Source organism: Labrus bergylta, chromosome 12 (genome assembly GCF_963930695.1).
Source record: "Labrus bergylta chromosome 12, fLabBer1.1, whole genome shotgun sequence".
Lineage (NCBI taxonomy): Eukaryota > Metazoa > Chordata > Actinopteri > Labriformes > Labridae > Labrus > Labrus bergylta.
Genome location: NC_089206.1, coordinates 1,935,051 through 1,958,993, shown reverse-complemented (window position 1 = coordinate 1,958,993; position 23,943 = coordinate 1,935,051). Strand labels below are relative to the sequence as shown.

The 23,943-nt window shown below is 41.5% G+C and overlaps 1 protein-coding gene across 1 annotated transcript; it reads right to left on the bottom strand.

Moving 5' to 3' along the window:
- Positions 1-19,114: 19,114 nt before the first annotated feature.
- On the bottom strand, positions 19,115-21,489 carry tmem81 (transmembrane protein 81). The gene is made up of 4 exons (XM_029280505.2): positions 21,165-21,489; positions 20,937-21,082; positions 19,802-19,917; positions 19,115-19,646 (listed from the first exon to the last, which is right to left on the bottom strand). Exons 1-4 carry the CDS (start codon positions 21,384-21,386, stop codon positions 19,429-19,431), a joined length of 702 nt encoding a protein of 233 aa, XP_029136338.2. The 5' UTR covers positions 21,387-21,489; the 3' UTR covers positions 19,115-19,428.
- Positions 21,490-23,943: the final 2,454 nt, after the last annotated feature.

Here is a 23,943-nt window from a genome sequence, read left to right as displayed (position 1 = left end):
TCGGCCTTGTCTTGGTCTCAGTTAGTAGGGTCCCGAGACTCTGGCTGTATTTTCTAATAACATGTCCGTGCTGCTTAGACTTTTATTTTGGAGAGAAATGTGACATAAACTTTAAGTGGAACAGAACTGTTCACTGTGAGAGTGTTGCAGGCGGGTGGGAGAAAAACAACTCTTGTGGTTTTATGCATTAATCTTCTGTGAAATGAAGCAGATAGCATCAACAAGTCAATAAAAAACAGTCACTTATCATCTTTTCTAATCGGACACTTTTTATGTTTTTAATAAAAGAAGGTCGTTTGTCACCCGATAAACTTGTTGAACTCTGAACATGAATTATTGGAATTCTGGATCAATACTTATGGCTCCGTGAAGGCCATGTAAATGTGACATTTTTAAGAAAAGTCACCAAGTCAACCTCAGTCTTTGTGGTTATTTAATTAGGTTATTGATTCTGGAGCTCATACGCAGGTCAAAGGGCGAACCCAGCTCACTCAAGGACGTTTCATTTCTCATCTTATGGTGACACGACGCTCGTTCAGTGTGAGCGTTTTCTTCTGTTCAGGAATAGAAAACCGTACAAACACAGACAAGTGAGTCAGGGGTCAGGAGTTTTTCAGGGGTTTTCTGCCCTAAAATAAACACTGAAGGATGACACATTACACTCAGCTGAGGCAACATGTTTTTTAAGAAATGTGAAATGCAAACCTTCCAGTGAAGAGGAAAACAGTTCCACCTCTGTATGACTTTGACATGACCAGTATTAATATAACCAGGGGGTTAAATCCATCTGGGGCACACAGCCACATCTGTTCTGCTTTGAGGAGCACGAGGATGCAAGGTTGTTTTCCACCCCCCATGTTTTCGTTGCTTGCTCTATTCAAATCGAGTGCAACAGCGTTTCTCCATGTTCAGACGCAAAACAAGAGAACACTACTCGGAGCAGAAGCATTTTAGCGACCTGTTAGCGCTGGTACACAATTAGTGCTAATTATTCAGCTAATTGGGTGCTAACACGAGGCAGGTTGCAGGTGACATTTTTGCGCAAATGATGGTGCTCTTGGGCACAATCCAATCTCAGTGGATCTGGACCTAAAAGTTCCCTGAAGGCCTTTATGGCATAGTTCTCCTCTTTATTATTTTGTCAGCTTGTTTCCACCAATGGAGCATCAAACGGGCTCTTTTGCAGTGCATTGGGGAGGCGGGGTTTGGACAACGGGACACGTTAAGTTGCCAAAATATTTTTAAGGCTACTGCAACAAAATTGCATCTCCATCAGGGCATGCAGCTTTGCTTCAATCAATTAGAACTGAAAAGTATTCATGTCACTTACGCTCCCGTTATGCTCTTTTAATCAAAATAGACAATTTCTTAGCGAGAGAGAGAGAGCGAGTGAGAGAGAGAGACAAGCCTTTACAAAAAATAATAACATCTCATTGAAAATCCATTAAATCTCACATGAACATCATCATCATCCGATCAGTGTGGCTGCAGTTCACCCCCAGAGTGCCTCACCGCACTATAATTTGAACATTACAACCCCGAAAATTAAAACAGCGATAGATTGCATTGAGAAAGGTTCAACAACACAGATGGCTCCATTTCAGTTCAGTAATTGGCCTTTTTTTTCCAAAGCTGCAGTCGTGGCTTTACGTGAAACTTTTTACCCTGATATTCAGTGGTGCTTAATTACAGCTGCCATGTTGAGTGTTTCTGTCTCGGTGAACGCCACTGAGTGTTTCATCGCTAGAAACAATGCACAGACAAAAGAGAAAGAACATTAATGTTGTGAAATAAAAGGATAGTTGAGGTTTGCATTCAAAGTGGTGCTTTTGAAGAATGGGAGAAATCAGGAAATACAGAAAATGAAAGTTTTAAAATATCTTTCAGGACAAGAACATTGGGTGTAGGGGTGAAGTCTGATCACAGGGAACTATTCCAATTTTGAAAATCCAAGATTTATAACTTTATTACACCAATGTTTGCCCAACAAGAAGCTTCCTCTGCACAAAGGTAGTTTGACACAAACACCTGAAATAGATAGGCACAGTTTCATGTTTGCACACCTCCTATAAAGACTAGAGACTGTAAATATTAATGGAAGAAGCCTGAGTGTCGTCAGCCATCTGTTCCTGCAGGGGGCTCCAGAGTCTCATCAGCAGCAGCCACCATGTTGGAAATGTTGTCTCAGTCTAACTTTCAGTCAACCTAACAACAGGCTGAGAGCTCCAGCTCAGGCGGGTTTTAAGCCTCTTGATGAATCGTTACATCGCGCCCACCTGTCAATCATGTCAGCTATGTGTCATACTATGGATAACTGTAAAAACAGCTTTTTTGAATGGGTGTGTATGTGACTTTCTGTGCTTCTGCAGCCAGCCTCAAGTCGACGAACTGCAGGATTTTGCACTTCTGCATCAGCTTAATTTTTCCAGACCGGAGGTTACCGCTCGATAAACAGTAGAAAGTTGTGTTTTATTGTCATATTCAGTCACCAATTTGAAGACAAAGAGTTAACAGCATGCTAAAATCCTTTCTATGAAGAAAAGCAAACGGTTTGAAAATGGGGGATACGGAAACTTCATTTAATTTATTGGGCTTCAATCAAGCGATGACCAAAGTCTTCAGGATTCATCCTCTTATGAATATGAATGGATGTACCAAATATTGTGCCAATCCAACCACCAGATGGAGCTATTTTAAGATGGTAGATGGAAAGCTAATGCTCTTGGTACTGGAAAAAATGTACATGGAAACTGTTCCTATAACTAAACAATAACTTTAATGGTTATAAACCTCATACTTTAATGTGGGACAGCTGTGGTTCAGTGGGAGAGTCCTCTGTACCAAAGGTAGTTTGTGGCTGTCTCCGTAGAGTACATAAACCACTGCAGCCATGATAAACAAGGCTTTTCAGTTCTGCTGGCTCAAAAGGATCCAAACTCAAGATCATAATCTGGCATTTGCCAAACAATAAAATCAATGTTTGCCATTTTAAACATCTTAATCTACAAGAGGAGGTCTTGAACATCCTGCAGACTTCAAGAATCTGTCAGAGAAAAACATGGATGATTCATCATCTTCTAATCAGTATGTCCTCCTCCTCCCCCGAGCTCGACGCCACCTTTTAATTTAAACATTAAAGCATGAAAATTAAAACGGATATAAATTGCAGCAGTGAGGGAGTTTCAAAGGAACAGGTGGCAATTCAATTCCAATTAATTCCAGTAATTGTCCTTTTCTTTAGAGTTGCTGTCGTGGGCTGCCGTGAACCAGAGCGTGAACCCTTAACCCTATAATTTCATTCTGAATAGAAGCATGATTACGGCTGTCTGAAGATACATAGACGAGGTTTACGGGCGAGTGAGAGTTCTGCATGTAGCACAAATACTGTCAATATATAACAACTCCTGCACATGCACATGTATTTAACTTTATATTTCCATGACAGCAGCACACATTTCATGTATTTCAACTGGGAGCTTATTACAATCCTGCAGCCTTTTCATGTCAGTCAGCACGACCCTATAAAGTGGTGTTTGCCTAATAACACCTGCGGCCATTTTTACTGTTTGCTGATAAATTCTTCCAGTTTAATCTCAGATGCTGCAGCTTGCATCTGTGTGAAATTTGCGATAACCAATTCACAGACTCCTGACCGTGTATCTCGTCCCTTTATCAACCTTAACGTCAAAACACAGCGAGCGTCACGTTCTGTCTCCGAAGCGTGCAAACCAGCGCCACTACGCTCTGCTCTGTTTCGTATACGCTGAGAGTCTATTTTCAACGGAGCACGCTGCAGGCACGCGTCAAGCTGGACAGAATACAACAAGAAAATGCCAAGAGGGTCCGGTCAATTTCAAAATAAAATGTGATATATGGACTCATGATCGTATTTTTCATCTCTTTATCAACATTACGTTAAAAGAGGCACCAAACGAACAACCAATCAAAAACAGACAAAGAAAGAAACATATCCAGTGGGGGAGGGCGCTCGCCGTGCAATGGAGCATAACCGCGGCGTGCATGGTCTATGTGGGAATAAGATAAGATAAGACAATCCTTTATTTATCCCACAACGGGGAAATTTACAGTGTTACAGCAGCAAAGAGCAAAGATTGCAAACAGAAAGTGAACACAGTACACAATTTCAATAAAAAAAGAACAATAAAAAATGTACAAAAAATAGATAAATACCACAATATAGATTTAAAAAAATAGATTTAAAAAAATAGATCAGCTAAGAGCTGCAGTTTTGAATAGGGGGGTCGATGTCCACAGACTGTACCTCATTATCACTAGAGAAAATAAGACTGAAATTACAGAATCTTAAAGACCCTGTCCGTCATTTTGCAAGATGAAGGTCTAACCTAACCTCTGATAGAGATGTTCACATGCTTAAAGATGGACATGTTTTAAATATTTATTATGTCACAATAATATGTTTGCATTGATAGCAGAACATAGCCATGTGTCGTTTCATGAAATGAATAATTCCCTGTTTAGTTCATCAGAGAAACTATATAAAAGAGGAGAGTGAAGTCTCAACACCTCATTAATCATGGCTTCAGCGTTTGGCCTCAAACTCGGGGTGGAGCAGGAAGTCGTGTGTTTCACTGATCCATCCGTCAACACCATGCAGCTTCCTCCCCTGCAGGCTTTCTTCACATCATAAACTTCTGCAAAAGGCTTTAATGTCAGACGCAGGAAATCTACTTTTCTTTATAATAAGTCCTGACTTAGTCCATGTGGGGCGTCATGGTTCAGGCTGGATTAATGACATGACTACTTTAAAAAACCACCGGGAGACATTATACATTTTGTCTTTGATGACCTGAGCTGTTCATGCTTTTCAGAAAGCCTCACATCCAGAAGGGTTCTGCACTACAGCAAATCATTGGGTGTTGAAAGCAGCAGTCGGCGTCTCCCCTGAGTTCCTGCCTCCAGCTGGACTCGTCGATGGTAAGTGGGTGTGAAACGACTTGTGAGAGCGATCAATCCCTTCCCCGTGTGCATGTGATGTAAGGAGAAAATTGATAAGCGAGAAATCTTTAAACCTGTGGTAGAAAGTCACAACTCGTGTTTCTCTGGTATTTTCTCGGCTGCTTCGACCTTTTGATGTTTTCTTTTTGTTTTTTTTATACCTATGGTCTTTTGTCAGATCTTCACAGAGGTTCTTCACAGGACTGTTTTTGAAATATATTTTAAAGACGTTGTTTTTCTGATTCATCCGAGCTCTGACCGCATGTTATACCGTTTCTTGATTAAGTTCTTGGGTGGTGCATATTTGGACAATTTTCAGGTTCACAACAGGGTCCTAAGACGCTGACTAGACTCTTCTCCTCTGTCGCCCCCCGGTGGTGGAACGAACTACCAAACTCCATTCGATCTGCAGAGTCTCTCTGCACCTTTAAGAAAAAGCTAAAGACCCAGCTCTTTCATGAATACCTACTAACTTAATGATGATGGTCTCCATATTATTGATGATGATGATGGTAATGACGATGGTTTTTGTTTGATAGTGACGACTTATAAGATGGTTTCTATACTGATTAGAGCTCTCAAGAACTGCCCTCAATGTTGTGCTTTGCCTCTGGTCACTTCCTGTCAGCACCTGTGTGTCCAATCAGACTCAAAGCTGATCGTTTGCTCTTACTGACATTGTTCCCTTTTTTCTAGATCCTTGCTTGTGTTGTTCTTACTCTCTGATGTACGTCGCTTTGGATAAAAGAGTCTGCTAAGTGAATTGTAGAATTGTAGACAGGTCAACCTCCAGGTAAGAATGCAGAGGGAAGCGTTCACTTGCAGCTTATAATAAGAAAAAACAAAACAGCAGCTCCTTTGTGGGTTTTGCCTCAGAAGTCAAACTGCATAAATACATAGACAATACGACACAGCAGTTGTCGTGTTGTCACCTGCCTTCAGATATAAGCTAGACAAATGGCGTGCATCACATTTGAACCAAAAAGGAAAGTGTAGAGTGTGTTTGAAATGCAGACCCACTCGGTGCCCTATAGGCAAGACTTTCGCTGGTGCCCCTTGTGTTGCAAACAATTCCACCACCAATCACAGTATTCATACACTTAAAGATATCTGGCATACAGCTTTATGTTTTCCATCTGATATTTATCGGTATGCTCAGGGCGTCACTCACTTCTGATAAGTCGTCTGTGTCGCATCATGTCTGAATTATGTCAAATATTGCGAGGATTCATCGTCACACACTAAACAACCTGACTTTGTCACTTCTGCACAGAGACATTTTATGTTTTTTCTACATTTCTTTACTTTTAAAGTTCATAAGAATGAAACAGATGAGACACACACAGAAGAGAAACAGAGTAGAAGTGACATGAACTGAACTCAAAATCAAAAACCCGACCCAATCAAACTCCCCCTCCTGAGACTCTGCATCAGACAGACCCGGCGGCTCTAATTGAAACACATCACATCAATGTCTGCTGGTTGAAGTCGGAGTGAGCAACATGTTTGAAGACTGAGGTTGATGAAGATCAGAGATTATTTTATATCTCCTCTGGGCTCCAGCATACTCCTAACAGACCATATGTGGACAGAGAAATACATTTCAGATCTTCAGAGAATGTGACATCAGGTCATATGAATCAAAGTGTGTGATCAACCTAAAGATGAGAAGGAGTTTAAAGCCCCTGGACACCTGACTGGAAATATTCTAAAATCTCTACATGATGTCAAAATGTCATTTATCCACAAAGATCTGAGTGGAAATAAATATTGCTGCGAGTCTATTATCGACGGCACGCGCTGCAGGCACGCGTCAAGCTGGTCAGAATAAGACAACCCGGACAGGAAGTCAGACAATGAAACACACAGTGTATGGTCAATTTCAAAATAAAACAATTTCAAAATAAAACAAAATATTCAGACTCATTCAGAATCGTTCAGAAATGACTTTTCATCGCTTTCATGTAAAAATGTTTTGGTTTTTTTTGTAGCTAAATATTCACAATTTAACGAGACACTAAGAGATCAAAAATAAGGTTCAAGTTGAAACTAAATCATGGCTGTTGCTCCAAATGATTTTAAGCATAGTACGAGTGATGAGTAATACTCTTTCCCAGAGATCTTTGCATCGCCTCGCAGTCGTCAGCTAATCAGAGATGATGTCTGATGTTCCCTCTTCTGAGCTGAAGGCCCGGAGAATTCATCTGATTCTTGATCTTCAAAGAGATGCAGAGAACTCAGAGGTTCAGTTAGACGAAGCTCTGAAAACTTTTAACCACTTTTTATTGGCCTCCTGTCAAGCGAGGACTTTGAATTATTTATCAAACTCGTGTCGCACACAGATCAGGTGAACTTCTGTCGGCTGCAAAATGATGGAGAGCTTCACCTTTAAAAAAGACAAAATATGGATAATTAATGTGACAAACAATAATGGATAAGTGACATTTTAGAGTATGCACGAGCACACTCACAAAGATCACGATCATGGAGGATGTGATACTCTAACGCTGAAGAGTTTAGAGTCGATATGAACACACAAACACTCAGCATGAGGAGGGGGAGGGGCTCTGTGGGCTGAACACTCACACTTAAGAGAGGAGGACAAACAGAGAGGCTGGGAAAAAGAACAGCAGATGTTTTGTAACATCTGTAAAAATCAGTTTTAGTCTTTTTGTGTTTTTGAAAGAATTATATCTGAAACTTTTTCAGATGAATTGGTAGAGATGATCAGAGAGGCTTGTAATAAACTAAGAAAACAATCTCAGTGAAGGTGTAAATTAATAATCAGAGCATGACTATGTTCTGTAAAGTCAACATCATCAACAGCCAATAGGAGCTCTCTCTCTCTTTCCAGCTCTTAACTCAAAGGAGTAGACATCAGTAGAGATCAGAAAGTCAGGCTGTCAAAATATTCCGAACTTCTGCTGCTGCTCCAGGAATCTCTGCAAAATGAAACCTCCCGACATTCAGCTGATTAAAAACAAAGCATCATTCTAACATTTGCAGCTTAAGGTCAAACTTTTGTTTTCTTCAGTATCTTGTCTTTGAATGCAGCAGAATTTACTTGAGATTACATTTTCACTCCACTGAGCAACCTTCAGGCTCTCTGACAGACCGCTGAGGCCTGAGAGAGAAAGTGATGAAAACGAAGGAACTCGATAAGCCCCTTATTAACGAGTACGTTTCTCTGTGTTAAACAAGAGGCTTCAGGGGGAAGAAGACGGCTGAGGCGGTTATTTTTCATGCATTAAAAGTCGAGCATTGTGGTGCGATATAGCGTAGCGGTTAGCGGTTAGCGGCCCCGTGTATAGAGGCGTTTCCTGTTTCTCTTCAGCTGTCCTATATGTAACCCATATATAAAATATACGGCTACTAAATATATGTTGTTTAAATGTGCAGTTAGCCATTTTCCCCAGTAGAGAGCGCTGGGTGAAGTCTGCATCTTCACGTCCTGTCTAATCTCCCTGCAGACGTGAGGTAACCCACAGAGCTTAAATAAATAAAATAGTTGTAAAACTTTGATTAATCCAGACAAAAACTTTCAGTTTGGGTGTTCATAAATTTGCTCTTTAAGCAGGACACAAGCTGTGAGCCTGAGGAAGATGACTTCTGAGTTAGTAATGTTTTTTCGAAAGTACCAGAACATAGACGAACTTGGTGATGGCGAGCCCAGTGAGTCTGAGGACGCTCGGTAACGCAGTGTGGCCGGCTGGAGGACCTGCTGAGAGGAGGTCGGAGGTGTTAGTATGTCATCTATCCAACCAGGTTAGGACCGCAGGTGCTGCATAAACTGTACATTACATGTAAAGAGGTCCTAAACAAAGTTGAGCATCACTGTTTCACCAGCTGATAAATACAGAAGAAGGTCACTTTCATTTTGCTGAGCTGGTTAAAGGCTTTATATTTTTTGATCCAGCAGATGTCGCCCTTGAGCACCAGCATGAAACCAAAACAACTCGCGCTGCATTGTTGTGTTAGCATGCTAATGCTAGTGATCTTTATTATGCTGGTATCTTCACACTGCATGTAAATTTACCTGAAATGAGCGTGATCTAGAAACACAGTTAAGCAGTGAGTACAGTATGTTATTCTTCTTTTCTCTAGTCCCTCAATTAAACAACTTTTATACACGAGGGGAGGAGTCAGCCGGCCGTCCCGACGATGTAAACAAACTGAAGATAGGACTCTGAAAACTCTGAAAACATCACAGACAGTGGGACAGTTTGTTCAAAATGAGGATAAAGGTAATGTGTGGACGATCAGAAACATGTACACAAGAGAAAAACAGTGAGCAAGCAGTCTGCTCTGTGCTGGCTGTTTTGGCTCTGGGGGTTGTCTTTTGTGTTCTTTTGTTTTTTCGTATTATTGACTAAAGATGTGAAAAGATTCTGCAGCTGTAACATCCTGCAGAGACAGACAATAAAAGGTCGACTGCACTGCGAGAGGAAACACCGACAACCCTGCAGACCGAGAAGCAAACACACAGCAGCCGCCGAGGTCCTCGCTCTCTTTCAGACGCCACTCAAAAGTTCTGTTTTCACCACAAAGTTTCAATCCTTGTGAACTTTGCCTTCCCCACTGCATGCTGCTGCCCGTCAAACAAACTCCCTGTGAGCGCTGACGAAGAGACACAATAGAGCGAAACATGAGTAAGTGATAGACAGGAGAGGCGATGAGAGGGAAAAGACGAGACAACGGCTGGGAAGTGTTCCTAAACCATCCTGTGAAAACTGAGAGTTTAGATGATGCTCTTTTGTCATCTTTGAAAACTATTTAAATGTTATGCAGTGATCTCTGCGGGATGCATGCAGCGCTGTGTGGATCATATTTTATCCAAAAAGAGGAGAAAAGGCCTTTAATGACAGCAGAGAGTTGACTAATGGGCGTCCTGCTGCTCAGAACAGAACAGGAAGTGATGGACAATCAGGACGTGAGAAGAAAAACATGAAATTTATCTGAGAAATATATCCGTATTTTCTGCTGTTCAGAAGGTATGCGCCGCTTCTAATGATCGCTTATTCAAATTCAGTAATGAGAATATACTATTTTAAACTCTAACTCTGCACTGTAACTTTTAACTCTTTTTATGTTTTTACTTCAATTATTTTTATTTGAACATATTTTCAGATTTAATAATTTCAGTGATTTTTAAATTTTCTTTCTTTCCTCTGTCATGATGCTTTTTGATGTCTTGTGTGAAGCACTTTGAATCGCCTTGTTGTTGAAATGTGCGACATAGATAAACTTGCCTTGCCTATAAGAAGATAAGTTTTGGGGTTTTACATTCCCGCGAGTCCATTGGTCAAATTTCTGCATGTCGGAGCTAACTGTTGAGCCTGGACGATGTGAATGAGAACAGATAAAGAAGACAGTGAAAACATGTTAAATATTCAGTGTCAAATGGTAGATAGTATGTTTTGACTCACCCACCTGGGGGAGGGGTTACTGCCCTTTGTGATGTCACAGAGGGAAAATCTCCAAACGGCCTGTTTGAGCACACATTTTCTGAAAAGTGGAGCAGGCAGGCAAGCACTTTTCTCAAAAATGGGGGGTTTGTAGACCGATTTAGGACACATGTTAGTGTTAGGAAAAGCTTAAGGTACCAAGAGGATTCTGGGAAATCATAGACGACTGATAAGAAAACCAAATTTGAGGCTTAGCATGATTCGGATACTGGGACAGTCGGACCTCCAGTCTGCTCTTGAAGTGTTTTCATGACCAGAAAATTTTAAAAAATGGCCGTGATAGTTCATAACAATAGAGTGGTAGAGTAGTTGAAATCAGCGCGTTAAGGTCTCCTCAGGCGGCAGATTGTTTGTATGGATTAAGAGGATATTGTTGCGGCAGCTCTCGAGTAGCTCATGAAAAACCGCTCTGTGATTAAGAAGGCGAGACGACGGCCTCACTATTGAAAAACATTATGCAAATGATGAGTCATTGTTCTGCACAGCTCCCTCTTCTTAATTACTGTTTGGATGGAGAGGCAGAGAGGATGAACAGGAAGAGGAGAGAATTCAATGAGATGGAAGCAAAGAGGAAGAGGAATAGAAAACGCCCCGGTGCAGAGGCTTTACAGTGTGTTCACATCAACACAATTAGTAAAATAACTCGATTTGTCATGTTGAGCAAATGAATTATAGGCGTGGTCAAACTCTCAAAGATGAACACAACTCTTTCTTAGAGAATCAACTAGTTTGTTCAAGTTTGTTCATTGTTATGTTACAAAAAGCAGGTAAAAGACCTTACTCATTATGTTACAAAAAGCAGGTAAAAGACCTTACTCATTGTTGTGTTACGGGGGGGGGGGGGTGTCATTTGTGTTGGCACTGAAATGTGATGTGACAGATGTGATGTGGAATAGATATGAATGTCCTCTGTTCAGACCAGGAAACACCAAACTCAACTGTCATCCTCCTCCTCTTCTTCTACTCTTTATTTAATGGCAGGGGGAATTCAAACTGGACTGAAGCGTCCCATTGGCCAATACGGAGGTGTTCCCTGCGGCAGAGGAAGAGGGGTGTTTAGAGTGTGAAGAGTAATTGAAATCTAAAAACATGTTACACAATTCTTTTGCAGCTATTGGAGATTTTTTTGGGATCTAAAGTCACAAAATAATTTTTTATGTGTTTTTGGGTAAATAAAGAAAACAAAATCCTCAGCATGCTGCTCCTGGAAACAAGAAGTACTTCCTGTGTTTCTGTGGAGGTCATTACAGGTCACAGAGGTCATCTGTCTGATACCTGTTCTTATATCTGTTGGCAATTTGCTGCACACACACACACACACAATTTGCTGCACACACACACACACACACACACACACACACAGGAAATAACATGATGATGGATGACCTTTTCTAAAAGACCTGCTCAGGTGCACCTGCTCAATAATTGACAACATTCACAGGGGAAGTCTGTGTGTGTGTGTGTGTGTGTGTGTGTGTGTGTGTGTGTGTGTGTGTTATGTGTGTGTGCTGCTTTGCTGACAGAGCACATTAATTTCACTTGAGGTCTGACATTTAGACCTTTATATTGGAGGTACTAGTGAGAGATGATGACCACATTAGAGTGTATGAGTGTGTATGTGTGTGTGTGTGTGTGTGTGTGTGTGTGTGTGTCTCCATCTTCTCTCTTGTTTTCTTCTTATTAGTGTCAAAGTCATGCTAATACCTGATGATAGTTACTCAGCTGCTCAGTTTGTCCGTTTGCATAACATGCTCATGTGTCACACACACACACACACACACACACACACACACACACACACACACACACAGTCTGAGGGGGGACGGGTTTAACGCTCTGTCACATCCAATATGTCAATCTCTTTCCCCGATAAACAGATAAACAGACGTGGAGAGAGGGAGTGATTTTCCGCCCACCTGAAAACTTTTTTATTGCGCCCTGAGATTTCACCTCGACAGCAACAACAACAAACACAATATCATTTTTTATTCATGTTTCATTTTTTGGCCTTTTGGGGACGAGCAAATCATATTGTTTAGTTCATAAAATATCAGTTCTATCAATCAAACGTGGAAAAATTGTGTTCTGACAAGTTGCTCATTCGGTCCACGATGTAGTGAGATTGAGATGAAAGGAAACAAAGAAGAGCAGCGAACAAGCAAATCTACGGAACCCCTGAAGTGCCAAAAGGTTCAAAAAGTATCTTGTGCACAATATAGGCCAGCGAAATCCTTAATTCATTTTATAGCATTAACAGGACGTGTCTTGTCGTGGTGGCGGCCATGACAGACATGAGATGCTTATCGTTGCCATGGAAATACCGGATGTTATGTCAAAGACCGGTAACCCCCCCCCCCCCCCCCCCCCCCCACCGGATTGTTGAAGGGCGGTCTGCCTCCCCCCACCCCCTTGCTCCCTATCCCTCTTCCTGTATCTTATCCCATCTCTCCCCCTATCCCTTTCCAACCCCGGTGCAGTCCAGACCTGTGAAGGCTGTTTCGTCATAAGACAGTTTTTTCTTACCACTGTAACTTTTGCTGCTTTGCTAAAGTGCTCATGATGGATAGGCCGGATCTTTGTAACATAACAATGAGTAAGGTCTTTTACCTGCTTTTTGTAACATAACAATGAGTAAGGTCTTTTAACCTGCTTTTTGTAACATAACAATGAGTAAGGTCTTTTTACCTGCTCTTTTATAATGTTAACAGACATAGAGTAAGGTAGTTTACCTGCTTTTTGTAAAGTGTCTTGAGATAACACTTGTTATGAGTTGACGCTATACAAAATAAATTGAATTGAATTAAACATATTCTCTTCTTCGGGGGGGGGGGGAGGAGGAGCAGAGAGATTCACTCCCATGATTCCCCATCAGCCTCGACATCATCTTTTGTTTTTGTTTTGATTGAGAGCCCCCTGGTGGTGGATTTCACATACTAAAGATGCATTACATTTTGATAACATTTTAATCATACAGATCATATGTCCAGATGCTGGGGCGCTGGCTGATCCTCCAAGCGGCCCAGGTTCAAATCCAGCCTGTGGCTCCTTCCCCACATGTCATTCCCCCACTCTCTCTCTCCCTGATTACCAACTCTATCCACTGTCCTATCTCTCTAATAAAGGTACAAAAAGCCCAAAAATAAATCTTTAAAAAATATATTTACAGATGCTTTAACCTTTAATTGCAGAACTCTGAACGCCGTTCAGATCATTTACAGTTTGCTCTTTTAAACACTGATATGAGCAGTGAAGAAAGCTCCTGACAGCCACATGGAGAGCTCTGTAGGACGGCTCAGTGAAAATCAGAGCTGAGAAGAAGGTGGCATATGACACTCTGACAGTACGACTTACATCACCACCCTGCTGACTCTTCACACCTCTCAGACTTTGAGTGTCCGATCTCACACAGCAGCACGTCAGCAGCCCAAAAACACCAGAACGGACATCCAGCTGGTTTCTCTCTCTCAGCTGAAGACCTCGCTGCTTAAATGTAATGAACTACCCTGCAGGGCGTCGCATCAAAATGTTTATATCTTTGTAGTGACTCAGATCACCAGCACATAAATGTGGCTGTTCAGATATCAATCAATCAATCAAACTTTATTTATACAGCACCTTTCAGACAAATTAAATTGCAGTTCAAAGTGCTTAACAAGAGTGCAGAAAAGTTATTGACGAAAAAGTAGTTTATAAAATCATTGAGAGACTAATGCACACCAATAAGAACTAAAAAAAATATGTATAAAAAATAAAAAATAAAATACGACACATAAAAGAAATACGATATTAAAATTAATACATAGGAGAAGAATATTTAAAATTGTAGTAGGATAAGAAAGATAAAACGATAATGTTAAGTTTTGAATTTGTATAAAAGCCAGACTGAATAAATGAGTTTTAAGATATTCTCCTCTCAGACCGTCAGGAAGGTTGTTCCACAGTCTCAGAGCGTAACAGCTGAAAGCAGCATCACCAAAGGCTTTTGTCCAAAGGTGTTATGCAGTCGGATAAAAATATCCAGTTTGTTTTTAAAAAAAACACAAAATAGCGCTCTGTCTTTGTGATTAATGATGAAATGTCATTTCTTAAATCACTCTAGTCTTGGATCTCCTTTCTGAATCCCAACAACACCAACCTGCCGGGCATTTCCTGACATTCAGAGCGAACAGCTTCGTCTGCTGCTGCACGCTCGCTGAAAGAGACAAAAGCGACCCGACTTCTCAGACTTTAATAAAGAGCAATGCATCAAACACAAACAGCAGCAGTGAAAGAGCACAAAAGACAGACGGGAAAAACAACTTTGACAGGCGACACAAAAGGTGAGACGAAACCTTTTCTCTATCCAATGTGTTTTCAGACAATATGTTATGAGTTTTGCTGTAGAAGAAAAAAAACCTTTTCTTCAGATGAGGAGGAGGAGGACGACGTGGTTAGTTTGCAGGAACGTGTGTGACGCAGGTCTTTGTTACCTCCTGAAGGCTGCTTTACTGAAGTAACTGCTTTACGAGGTGTTTACTCCTTTTTCAGTCGATAGACAACGACTTCTGTAAATTTCTGCAATTTTAACTCTAATCTCAAATCTCACCTGAGGTCAAGGGGGGGAGGGGTGCTGTGGCTCAGTGGTAGAGTTGATCGTCTCTCAACAGGAAGGTCGGGGGTTCGATCCCCAGCTCCTGCAGCCACATGTCCGATGTCTTCTTGGGCAAGACACTTGACTCAAAGTTGCTCCCGCTGCTTCATCGCTGGAGTATGAATAGATTACTTCTGATGGACACACAGCAGCCTCTACCATCAGTGTGTGAATTTGTAGGTGTGACCTGCTGGGTAAAGCTCTCTCCAGTGTTTTAAATTTGGATTGCAGTACCCATTTTAAACACTAGAGGGATCCTTTCAGAAGGGGCATTTTTATTCAAATGAAAAGTGAAGCAGAATTCTCCCCTTCAGAAATGACTGCACAAGAAATGCTATCATTTTATTTTGTTCATAACATCCAGAGTAGCTCCAGTTTGTCTGTTTCTGACGAGTCTGAGGTACACTGCACTCTGCAGAGTGTGGAGAGATTAATGTTAGCATGAGACAGAAGTTGTAGAACTGTAGTGTAAAGACATCTTCCAATGGGTATTATCAAACTAATAGTTCTGCATTTCTGCAAATTTGAATAAATGAGGATACTTTTCAAAGTTGAGAAGGGTGGCATAAATAAATGTACTGAGTGCATCCCCCTCCACGTCCCCTCTGCCTACAGATTAACGACATCCTCCTCATACCTGGAAGCTCTTTTTTGAAATGCCAGTTTATGTCGTCATCACCCCCCCAATCCCACACGACATCTGAGGGTTTTTTTTGTTTTTCACATTTGGACGCCTCGGTGGCATTTTAAAAAAAGTGTTGCACTCAGACCCAAAGAGCAGGAGTGTTTCACAAAAAGGTCAACGCTACTTTGCCGCCTTCACTCTCCTCGCCATCCCAGCCGCCAAAACAAACAAAAGGATGTGCTTCACATGAAAAGGTTATGTGCAGACCAACATAGCTGTGGTGTTTCCCATTAGCTTTACTTTTTCTCCAGTTGAATGTGACTCTGACCAATATTTGACGATTGAGGATTTATATTCTCTGTGTTTAAAAGTTTTATTCTTCTCAGCAAAGATGATATTTGGATGAAAACTGTCTGAAACCATCCGCCAGTGTTTGACAACGATGTAGCCTGTGGGAGCAGTGGTCACCTCTTCAGGGCTTCTGGTGCCGACAGCAGTCAGCAGTAATAGATTTTTGCCTCAGACTTCCTTTAGTGGCCTTAGTTACACCTACCGACTTCTCGAGCGATTTCAAAGTCACAGACGATTTCCAAAGTCGGGATCAAATCACAAGGATCTTGGTCGAGTTGGGCGCAATCGCTGTGGTTTGGTGTAAGGCGGTCAAAAAACTCAATCTTTTTCTTGTCATTCAGTGGCATGTTTGATATGATCGCAGGGTTTAGTCTTGTCTTGTGCAAATTGTGTTGTTTAATGACGAGGCCGTTGACAACCACCAATAGGAGGAACCACCTAACAGCTCCAAACCTGTAAACACAGCCAGGAGAAGGAACGTGCAGCTCTTCTGGACTGTGGAAAATTGGGGAAACTGCTGTTGTGGGGAGAAAAGGTTAAAAAGCTCCAGCATCAATTATTATTATTTATTTTTTTTATTATTTTTTTTGATACTATTCTTCTCAAATGTACTTTGATTTTTTCCACACTTATCTATTTATTTTTTATTTAGTTATTGTATTTTGTTTTTTGTGAGTTTTCCACTCTTTGACTTTTATTCTTGTCTATTTGTTAGACTGGGAGGGTTGTTTATAGGGAGAAGTGATACTGGGTTTTTGAATGTTTCTGGGGAAAAAAATAAAAATGCACTGTATGTCTTGAACCTGCTTTAATAAAGATATGTTGGAAAAAAAAAAAAAAAAAGCTCCAGCAACACTTGGAGAATAAAGATCTCCATACTCCAAGTGCTGCTGGATCTTTTTGACCTCTTCAAGCCTTTCACTCTCCATGACCTTTGATAGTTGATGAAGAAATCCTGCTCTGCTTCTTCAGGAGTAGTGGAGAGACAGAGAGACCTCTGACATTAGAGCAGAGAAGGAAAAATCCCCGGTGAGAATGCTATGTTGCTTTTGCCAATTTGTTTAATCCCTGACATCTGATTACTGTCCAGCTATCTTTATTCTACTTCCTCTCTATGTTTTCCATGTTTTGCACTGTGTTGCATCTGTAATGGTTAAACCTTTCTTCACATAAAAAAAGCTGATTTTGAAACTGGGTGTGGCATGCTGTTAGGACACGGTGTCAGGGAGTGTTGCCCTGAAGTGTTGTGGAGAGTTCTTGAGGATAGACACAAACAACCAATTAGTGATCTGGGGGATCGACCCTGCTGGCCTTTGAAAGAGTCCATCCATTATCCATACCACTTTACCTGTTCGGGCTCACAGGGGATTGGAGTCGATCCCAGCTGTCATTGAACGGGAAGCGGGGTTACACCCTGGACTGCTCACCAGCCAATCACAGGGCTGACATAAAGCCACACTCACATTCACACCTACGGGTGATTTAGAGTCACCAGTTAACCTAACGGGCCTGTCTTTGAAAGCATGCAGGTTCTCCACAATAAGGGATCAATTCAATTAATTTTACCTTGATTTTATGCCTTTTATTTTGTCTCCTTTGCTCATTCAAACACAGCGCTCGTTAGCTGTAGGCTACATTCGTTTGCTCAAAGGCACCATTCATGACTCCATCACTTACCCCAAACTTCCACAGGATGCATACGCATTGCCGGAGATTATTCCCATCATGCATCTGGTGGAAATTTACAAGATGAAAAACAACAATGCAGCTTTTGGTCACAGTTTCTCTTTTATGTGTGTTGGGGGGTTTGCGTTATCTGTGGTGTTAGAAGCCATGACGTTAGCTGGGATTAGCATTCAGAACAGGCAGGCTGCACGGGGTGACAGTGTTCTTATAAAGGATCAGAAAATAAATCTGAAGGTTACGAGTCATTGGTACAATAAATAAATGACAGGGGATGACAAATTCTGAATCTGTGTTCACACTCTGCACCTTTCTCTAATCCTGGCTAAGAAAATGTAAATGTAAATGAAACCATACAGGAGGTTAAGAGGGAAAGTGTCTCCACAGGGAAAGAAGCCAAAACTAGACACTTTGACACTGCTTTTGTTGGATCACAGGCCAAACACTGATGTAGTGAATTATATAACAGTTTGATGTATTCTTAAAGGATCCCTGTGGAGGATTTCACCTTTTGCTCAATAGAGCCATTTTTAAATGTGCTAGAAGGAACGCTGGTAGCTTATAGTGGTTTATTGCATGCGCCCCAAACGGAGGTTCTCCAAGCGGGCGGCCCAGGTTAAAATCTGGCATGTGGTTCCTTCACCGCATATCATTCTCCTCTCTCTCTCTCCTCGGTGGATCAGCTCTTCCAAACACTTCCTCTCTGACTCTGTACTCTCTGAGATCAGTGTCAGTGTCGGTCTTTATTGTGACTCAACATAAAAGTTTCCAACTCATTCACATTCTTTGATAATCTGCAATAAAAGTGTGCAGGGAAAGCTCCATTAGATGTGAACGTCATGCATTAGAAATATGTTGAAATAATCAAATTTCATCCCATCATTTTGTGCACACAAAAAGTGGTCACCGCCATCACATATCCAGATATCTTTATCTACCAAACAAGCAGAGTTAGTTTTATGGAGACTTTTCTTTCCCTCCCTCGCTCAGAGTCACTCTGAAAATGTTTCTAAACCACTCCTAAGCTAAGACTCCTTACTAGACTCTTTTAAGATGTATGACCTTCTATTCCCTCAGTGCCTCCTTTAAACTCTTCTTCTGAGCAGCATGATGTTCATTTAGTAACTTTAAGTCTCATTTAGAAGAAAACAGAGGAATGCTTTAGATATATCCATCTATCTATCCATCTTGTTTCCTCTTTGAATGAGGATATTTCTACCAACGGCAGCTGTACTTTATGAAACTTTTTTATGAAGCAACACTGACATCTGCTGGCAGAGCGTAAGATTACACCTCATGGACTTAATGAAAATGTGAGGCTCAGAGGTTGAATGTGTGTTAGGTTCAAAAATTACCCTCAGCACACCCGCTGCTAAAAACATGAAAAATGAATCTCTGACAAAATCACATCCCTTAAAAAAATAATGGTGTTAGTCATCCCTTTAATGGCACACATCCGAGCACTGAGCTTCGGCAGTCAGACGCCCTCCTCCTTTATGACTACTTCACGCTGTCCGCCCCAGCAGAGCAGCAGGATGAGAGCCACGAAGAGCGTCACGCACACACAGAACACCTGCTGCATGTTCAGACATGATACATGTGATGTATGGTTAGAGGGATCATTGCTTCTCACAACACATGAATGCAGCGTAATTAAATTGGTAACCAAAATTCTCCTAACTGCATTTCTTCATCTCTCAACCCCTCGTTTCCCCCGATCTAAAACGTACAAAGATAACATGAGTCCAGTAGTCCAGCTCTTCCATGGTCGGGTTATTCTGGTCTCCATCAGACTTGTTCTGATCCAGGTAGTTTACGTTCAGGTTGAGGACCCCGACGGGCAAAACCCGGATCCCCCAGTAGACCCTCTTCACCCTGCGGTAGGAGGCATCCCGCACGTCACAGCAGTAAGTTCCTGAAAATGACACAGGAGCAGCGTCGCATGCTGTTAGGACAGGCTGTTAAACCATGTATACAGTTCAGTGTGTGTGTGTGTGTGTGTGTGTGTGTGTGTGTGTGTGTGTGTGTGTGTGTGTGTGTGTGTGTGTGTGTGAGCACAGGTGTGTTTACCTGCGTCCTCCTCCCTAACAGGATCAAGAACCACTCGATCCAGCAGAGGAGCGTCCCAGCGAGCGAACAGGAAGTCATCAGAGCTGATGATTCCTCGAGCCAAACGCCAAGACACCCTGAGACATGGGAGAAAAAAATCTATAACACTGAACACTGCCAGCAGCCATCTTTATTCCAGCCCTGCTCAGATCAGGCTGTTTCTGTGTCTGTACCTTTAAATATGTAAATGAGCTGTGTCTGACCACGCCCCCTCTCTGGAAGGGCTTGGGTGGCTTGGGCTTTCTTGCACCATGTTCACAGTGAGAAGGCAGACTCAGAGGGCAGAACAAACACCTAGCTGTGGGAGTGTCACCCACCTGGGGGAGGGGCTACTGCCCTTTGTGATGTCATGAAGGGAAAATCTCCAAACAGCCTGTTTGAGCACACATTTTCTGAAAAGTGGAGCAGGCAGAAGACAGAGAGGATGGACTTTTCTCATCATTGGGGGGTTTGTAATAAAAAACTAGGGACACATATTAATGTTAGAGAAACATGGTGAAGTGGATTTTGCAGAATATGTGACCTTTATGTCTGCAGCTTCACTTTTCAACACTGAAAGTTACTGCTTTCTTTGACTATGTAGATTTTTGTATGGTATCAAGACGTTCAAGCTTCTCATCAAGACGTACCTTGGAAGTGACTCTGGTTTTCTTTGCTGTTTGTTGCACATTTTACATTATTTTTATAAGATAAGATAAGATATACTTTATTCATCCCAGCAGGGAAATGTAGGTGTTCCAGCAGCCAGCATACAAACACACAACACAACACATATATACATACATATCCCACCCATACAAAAAAACATGTGTCCACAATACAGTTTGATATATGATATATGCAACTCAGGCTAAAGTTTAAAAGTTTAAATGTCTTCTGTCCTTACTTAAAGGGGAGTCGTTATAAAGTGCAATTGAGAGATTGCACCGGAGAGTGAAAACTCCACCTGCACTTTGTTATACATTCAGCCTATTTCGTCTTTCATGTCAAAATATCTTTATAAAAAAAGAAAAGAAAAATTCTGCATGGTATTTTTGAGGACTGTGACTAATTATATCAACATTTACATGTCTTAATTTCCCTCCTCCATCATCACCTCCAGGAGAACCTCCCCACCGCCTCCATGACGTCTCCCACACAGTCGACCTCCACCCTCTCTCCTGAAGTCACAGTCATGGTCATGAGTCCACACTGCCACGACTCCTGACACCTCACCTTACGAACACGACACTTCTCTGACACCTGTGAATAAACCATTTCACCATGAAGAGAACATTTAATAAACTTCAAACATCAAACATGCCTTATTTTTATTTTTTTATACCTGTGCTCTGTCTCTTCTGCTCACATCCTCCTTCATGGCTGTCCGTCCATCTTTTAGCAGACACAGGGTTTGTGTTTTCACACCCAGCCCACAGGTGGCACTGCAGGGGGAACTGTCCACAATCACCTCCAGAGGCAACTTCTCCGCCTCCTCCAGGTGAGCTGAGGTCAGAGGGTGCAGAGCGAGGAGGAGGAGGAGGAGCCTGACAGTCCCAGGATGCATTTTGCTGATTGAAGGGAAATCTGCTGAAAACAAAAAATGTGTTTTTATTTGTCAATGATATAGAGAACATGTATTAACTTATTTGTCAACAAATGTTGTTCAGATCGTATACACTATCTTCATGTAGGCTTCATGAGAAATTGCTTTCTTGTAACTTGTTTGACCAAATTGAACAACTGAAATCAATCCGTCTGCTCACCTGCAGAGCAAATATGACGATGATACTTTGAGTTTTAAGGTCCAGTTTAAGCTGCAGGAAAAATCAAATTAGACAAATCTTCTCATGACAATAACAACAAACCTCACCTGTTTAAGTTAGTTGTTTAAAAGTATTTTTTATTGAATGTGTTGTCATGACAACGAGAGTCCCAAGCAGCAGGTTACAAATCAACAACAGAGTCTTCTTTAACTCCACCAACTCAACTGGTTCCCCTAACTAACTCAAACTAGACTGTTGCTAAGCAACCCAAACATTCTATTCAACTGTCCATGGTTACCACAAAGCGGCAAGTGAGGAACTTCATCGTGACATTAGAGTCTGTTGTGAGATTGATGAATAAGGTCAAACTGTAAAAGCTGTAAATGTAAAATAAAAGTATCCAGAGCTCCTGGCTCTGAAGAGGAGGGATACATAGTCCCAGTCCCAGTCCAGTCCCAGTCCAGTCCCAGTCCCAGTCCCGTCCCAGTCCCAGTCCATTCCCCAGTCCCAGTCCCAGTCCAGTCCAGTCCCAGTCCCAGTCCCAGTCCATTCCCCAGTCCCAGTCCCAGTCCAGTCCAGTCCCAGTCCCAGTCCCAGTCCATTCCCCAGTCCTAGTCCAGTCTAGTCCATGTAAACACACTCGACTTGAGTATCCTGGTTTTGATGGTCATGGAATACCTCTTGTCCAATCAGATTTCTTGGTCAAATCTCTTGTATAAAATATGATATTTATTTATTTATTTGTATTTGAGTCTATCTGATATATTGACCTTAAAAGTAAAAGGTTTTATGCAACATGTTATCTTATAAGTTTATAGTCTATGTAAAACATCAAAGCAGTACAAAATAAACCTCCATGTTTTTTCATATACTGGGAACTGCAAACTCTTGAAACATATGTTCAGGATATTTTCAGGAATAAATTCAAGAAATGTGTTAACAAATTTAATTAACGAGTAAAAACATATTCTGGAGTATATTTTATTGTCCTGAAAAGGTGAAGGCACAGTTGCAGTTCTGAACCTGACCACCAGGTGTCAGTGTCAGTCTGAAGTTTTGGATAGCCGTATGTGATTCACATTAAATCTACAGTTGAAAATCCTAATGTCTCCAATAAAAGTGGAGACAGATGACAGGAGTGAAGTTGTGTTTTCATGTGCATCAGGTATTTTATGTTTCCATCCTGAGGTTTCCCAGTAACATGTGAAACTGATGAAAAAAAACAGCCTGGCCAGAGCAGCATGTTGCAGTTTGAAATATGACCACCAGGGGTCAGACAAAAACCACAGAGGCTCAGCAGATACCCAGCACAGCAATCAGAACTAAACGTTACAAATGCAGAAGATTTTGTAGTTTTTTGTTCAGGCTACTGATTGATTCATGACGAATAATCAGATTTTAATTTAGTTATTTAATTTAATTTGTTTATTATATAGCAGCAAATACAGTCAACTAAGACCACAATAACTGTAGAATAAAGGGCAGTGACAGGAGTAAAACGTCAGGAATAAAACCCACACAAGACCTAATGATGATTTTAAAGAGTGATTTTCTTAAAGTGGCATTTGAAAGTAACACTGGGAAAGTCATGTTGACAAAAAACAGAACCGTATTGGTGTCTGTGTTTAGTGGGGTATGAATCTCTCCTTTACAAGTTTTTTAATTAAAGTTCTCCCAATAAAGAATAAGATTATCTGATGTTATACCTCTTATAACTTGTTTATTTTTTAAGATTTATGTTTTGGCTTTTTGTCCCTTTATTGGAGAGATAGAACAGTGGATAGAGATGGAAATCAGAGCGAGAGAGAGAGAGAGAGAAAGTGGGGATCGACATATGGGAAAGGAGAGACAATGTCGCCCTTGAGCACCAGCACAAAACCAAAACAAACTGCTGTTTGGCCACGCCTCCTCCATACTGAAGCCTCTGCTCTCCCCCAGCGACACACCTCTGACCCTCCTACACTCAAGTTCGCACAGAGGAGTCAATTGAGTCAAAATTGTCCTTGGCTCGAGCTGCAATCACCTGCGTCCTGCATTGGTGTGTTAGCATGCTAATGTTAGCACTCTTTAGTTAGCTCGTAGCTTTACATTGAATGTAAATTGACACAGAATGACATGTGAAATAATCAGTGAGTATGTTCTTCTTCTTCTCTCTAGTTCTTGACTAAAACAGCTTTTATACACAAGGGGAGGAGCCGGCCGTCCCGTCCATGTAAACACGGCTCTGACAACAACACAGCCAGCGGGACTCGAGCTTCTCCCTCATTGTAGACAGTCAGGACTCAGAGACACATTTACACAGGAGAGACTGGATTTCTGTTAATTTGATGGGTAAAATGTTTCAGATTCTCCCTTTAA